Here is a 4,392-nt window from a genome sequence, read left to right on the forward strand (position 1 = left end):
CCCGACCACGGGGGGGGGCTGGATCAAGGCTGAGGAGTCGGGACACTGGCGGGCGCACAGCTCGTTGCAGCTCTCAGCGATGGGCTGGGGCACAGCCACGCTGGTTTTGGGTGGGCACAGGTCGTAGCAGGACATCTTGCAGGGGTGAGAGTTGGTTTGCCACAAGTGGGGAACTTTAAACTATAAAAAGCAGGAAGTTTAGAGAGAAATTTTCAAAATCACTGTGTTGTGTTTTATGTTCAGCCTTGATCAACCTGGTGAGCACCCAATAAGCACCTTGATCAAAAATTCCTGCCTGTGTAAAACCATCCCCAGAATGACTAGACCCCACAGACTGATCTTTGTTCTGGCCCCACATTATTGTCTTTCAGCTCCTGGAAATGCACTCCCTGAAGAATATAAAAACCTCAGTCCCATGTCCCACAAACTTCCCCAAAGTGGGGAAATAGCCCTGATCTAGATGTAGCTTTGCTTGAAATAGGAGGGTTTATTATGACTCTCAGAATGCCACTGAACCCACCTGAAAAGGGTCTCAATTCTTGTCTTGAATTTTATAAAATACTAAGATAATCATCTGAAATAAATGTTTTAATCTATGCCTTTTTAAAGCTGCTAATTGGCTTGGAACACTCAAATTTCTCACAGTTTCTGTGCTCATACTCAGACTTCCAAATCCTACATTTCCCACTGGTTTCATTAAGAGTAATGCCAGACAGAAACGGTGTAAAGCTGTTCTAAATCTCAGCATTCCTAAAGGAATATTCTACAACTGCTCTGGTACAGGCTCTGTTTAAATAAATAGAAAGAAATTAAAAATTCATACTCACCAAACTTCGGAAGGTGAATGAGCTGCGAGAAGTGTCTGGATGAACCCAGGCACTGGAGCTTATATAGAGGATCCCAACATTCCTGAGGGGCTGGAATCTCGCTTGGGCTGGGGGTTCTGCCTAAAAGAAATTGTTTACCAGCTTGAGTCACGAAAGTTTGGAGTTTGTGGCAGTTCTGATTTCATTCACATTCTCCTATCGTGTGATGTCGGAGTTTCACCATCCTGATTTCTTTAATCTTGGGTCTTAATTGGTGCTGGCAACTCCTGGCATCATTAGAGTGACCTCACTGGAATTACCATGTTCATTAAGCTGACTCCACATGTTGCTTCTTCCTTTACAACCTTGTCATGAGCTTGTCTGCGCCGAGATTTTGTAAGACTCGTCTTTGGCTGACATGGACATTTTTCCTTAACAGCCCTTTAAAATTATCTGATAAATTAATTAGAAGCAGAAAACATCTTATTCCAGAGCTACTCAGGAATAAATGTCTTTTCCAGCCCTAATTAAAGACACCTTGTTGGTCTGAGATGGATTTAAGGGGTGATAAATATCTGCTGAGATTGTCCAGGACACTCAGCAATTCCCCAATAGTTTTCCATTGAGAGGAAGGTTTGGAATCAATCCCACATAAAAAATCACTTTGTTTAACTAAAAAAGTCTCAGTGGGAAATGAAATTCAGTTTTAAAAGGGTCTGTGGTGCTGAATGTTCCCGTATCAAGTCCTGTGATTCACAAAGGTCCAATTTTGAGGAAATATCAAAGAGGCAGATCAAGGTTTTTCTTTAATGTCATGAGTGTAATCTCTTACCAAGCATGTTCTGGGCCTTCTTGAGAAAAATACTTTGTAATGATTTCACAAACATTCATTATCTGCTGTTCAACCCAGCTAATGTTTGCTGTTGTATGACATGAGCGATTTAGACATTTCACTCTTACACAACCCCACCTGCTTTAATATGCAGGAAACAAGGTGGTGCCTGCCATTACTTTAATTAAATCGTGATTTGTGCCATTGGAAGTCAAGGGTTAATAATTAATGCAGCTCTTCTTTTCTTTCTTCAAAAAAATCCTTTCAATATCTGTGGTTGAATCCTCTGTGAGTTTAAGATGCCACCTTTGCTGTATTTGTCTTATTTCAAACTATACTTTCCATAAAAAAAGAAACATTTGTGATTATTTGCCCTTTTTCTGTGATTTTTCAGAGAACAGCCAGTATCTTTTATTCTAACTTTTAGGTTTTTACCTGTATCCAGTGCATTTTAGAGACCCTTCTTGTCATTCCTGAGAAATCCCCCCAGAGATGAAGTATCTGCTCTTAATTCCTACACTGAAGATTTGTTGTTGTGGTCCATGTTCACCCCAATATTTTCATTTTCTCTGCAAGTGATAAAGGATTTAGGTTTAGGTTTGTGTTTTGTGTGTTGCCCCGACAAATTTCCCTGTATTTGCTGCAGGGGAAGGAAAACAAGATTCTCCAACCACAGAAAGGGATTGAGTGGTTCCCACATCTCCCAGCCTGGGGGTGTCTTCCTTGCCTTGAGATGTATTTTACATAAATCTCGAAGTCAGAACAAGCTGTGCCTCATCCCTGGCTCAGGGCACAAACTCCCTTCAAATCCAACTCCTTGATTATTCCTGGGCTGCATCAAAGGCCCCGTGGGAAGCAGGGGAGGGGGGGATTGTGCCCCTCCGCCCCACTCAGGTGAGACTCCACCTGCAGAGCTGCCCCAGCCCTGGGGCCCGGCACAGGGAGGACGTGGAGCTGCTGGAGAGAGTCCAGAGGAGGCTCCAGGATGGGATCCGAGGGATGGAGCAGCTCTGCTGGGAGGAAAGGCTGGGGGAGCTGGGATTGTTGTTTGGAGAAGGGGAAGCTTTGGGGTGACCCAACTGTGGCCTTGCAGGACCTGAAGGGGCTACAAGGAACATGGGGAGAGACTTTTCCCAAAGGATGGAGTGCCAGGACAAGGGGGAACAGGTTCAAACTGACAAGGAGGAGGTTTAGATGGGATATTGGGAATAAATTCTTCCCTGTGAGCGTGGGGAAGCCCTGGCACAGGTGATTCCATGGATGCCCCATCCCTGGAAGTGTCAAGGCCAGGCTGCACAGGGCTTGGAGCAACCTGGGGTAGTGGAAGGTTGCCTGCCCATGGTAGGGCGTGGAACAAGATGATTTTAGGATCCCTTTCCACACAAATGCTTCCATGAGTCCGTGATTGCCTCTCTCAACTTTGTATTAAAAATAAGCGCACTCTGAACTACAAAAGGTATTTTGGGGGTTCCTGTGAGGAAAACCCCTCACTATCTGCAGATTTTCTCGAGCCTCTGAGGAACAAGGACTGTGAGAGCACTTTGGAAGCACTGAGTAATGATCTCTGCTCCCTGTTTTGTTGTTTTAGTGGGCCTTGCATATCCCAGGGCTGAGTAACAGCATCAGTCAAAGAGGGGAGGAGCTGCCAGGAACCTCAGCCCTGATCAGATTGTTCATAGCCGCTGGGTTTGGGCAGACCTGGCCCTGCCCTGCTCTTACTTTCCCTTTTGTGTCATCCAGGGCAGACTGCTCCTCTCAGAGTGGCTCCCAGGCCCTTTTCAGTGGCCCTCCAGAGCTTTAAGCAACCAGAAATGGTGAAGTTGAACAGTTCTGTTATAAGCAGGTAAAACCTCAAGTGAATAGTCATCATCATATAAAATAAAAAGAGATGAAAACAAAAGAAAAATTTGATGCCTAAAAGATTTATTGCAGGAACAACTTGAATAAATCACACAGAGAATACAAAGAACAGGATGGGAAAAGAAGAGGTACAAAGAGAATCGAAAAAATGAAGCCAAAAATTTTAAGTCATGAAGTTGTCAACAAGCAGAGCTAAATAAACGCAAATATGACATGAGGTTGATATAAAAGACATAAACAAGAAAGATCAAACAGACGGAAGGAAAACTGAAACTGTAATAGAGAATTTACAAAAGAGAACACTGAAGGTGAGATCTTCAAACTGGAGAAAAAGAAAAAAAATAAGAATGGTAAAAGAAAAGGTTTAAAGGAAAGATGAATGGCTGCAAAAATTGGGATAAATAAATTCTAGATTTCTCTGTTTCTGACAGATAAAACAGGCTTGGGAGTTGAGTCTAGCAGGGCCCGCAGGTGTCCCAGAGCTTCTTGCTGTAGCGGGGCAGGACGCAAGGGCTGCAGGCGGGAGCAGCGTAGGCTCTGCCAAAGGTGCAGAGGCCCCCCGAGGCCTGGGTGGCGCCGGCGCCGTAGAGGCCGCCCAGGGCCCCCCAAAGGCCGGTGCTCCAGAGGAGCCCACCACGGCTTGCTGCGGGAAGGAGCTGAGGATGGGGCCGGGGAAGGTGACCACCACGGGGGGCGGCTGGATGAAGGCTGAGGAGTCAGGACACTGGCGGGCGCACAGCTCGTTGCAGCTCTCAGCAATGGGCTGGGGCACAGCCACGCTGGTTTTGGGTGGGCACAGGTCGTAGCAGGACATCTTGGCGTGGGATGCGAGGGTGCTCTGCAAGAGAGGCCAGCGATGGGGGGAGAGCAGCAGAGGCCAGCGGCCGAGGCCCA

At 46.1% G+C, this 4,392-nt stretch overlaps 2 protein-coding genes across 2 annotated transcripts in view; both read right to left on the reverse strand.

The window, feature by feature from the left end:
- LOC103624619 (scale keratin) overlaps positions 1 to 1,150 on the reverse strand; it is a 1,555-nt gene extending 405 nt beyond the window's left edge. The window contains 4 exon segments of the mRNA XM_008643950.2: positions 1 to 3; positions 5 to 180; positions 828 to 947; positions 1,127 to 1,150. The exon segment at positions 1 to 3 is cut by the window's left edge and continues 405 nt beyond it. Coding sequence (XP_008642172.2) covers positions 1 to 3; positions 5 to 180; positions 828 to 947; positions 1,127 to 1,135 — 308 coding nt within the window. The 5' untranslated portion in view covers positions 1,136 to 1,150.
- Positions 1,151 to 3,919: 2,769 nt separating this feature from the next.
- On the reverse strand, positions 3,920 to 4,386 carry LOC103624514 (scale keratin). The gene is given in 2 exon segments (XM_008643840.2): positions 3,920 to 4,102; positions 4,105 to 4,386. Coding segments are annotated over 2 exon segments (357 nt in total). The 5' UTR covers positions 4,313 to 4,386; the 3' UTR covers positions 3,920 to 3,953.
- Between the last annotated feature and the right edge of the window lie 6 nt (positions 4,387 to 4,392).

Source organism: Corvus brachyrhynchos, unplaced genomic scaffold, assembly GCF_000691975.1.
Source record: "Corvus brachyrhynchos isolate BGI_N302 unplaced genomic scaffold, ASM69197v1 scaffold350, whole genome shotgun sequence".
NCBI classification, from domain to species: Eukaryota; Metazoa; Chordata; class Aves; order Passeriformes; family Corvidae; genus Corvus; species Corvus brachyrhynchos.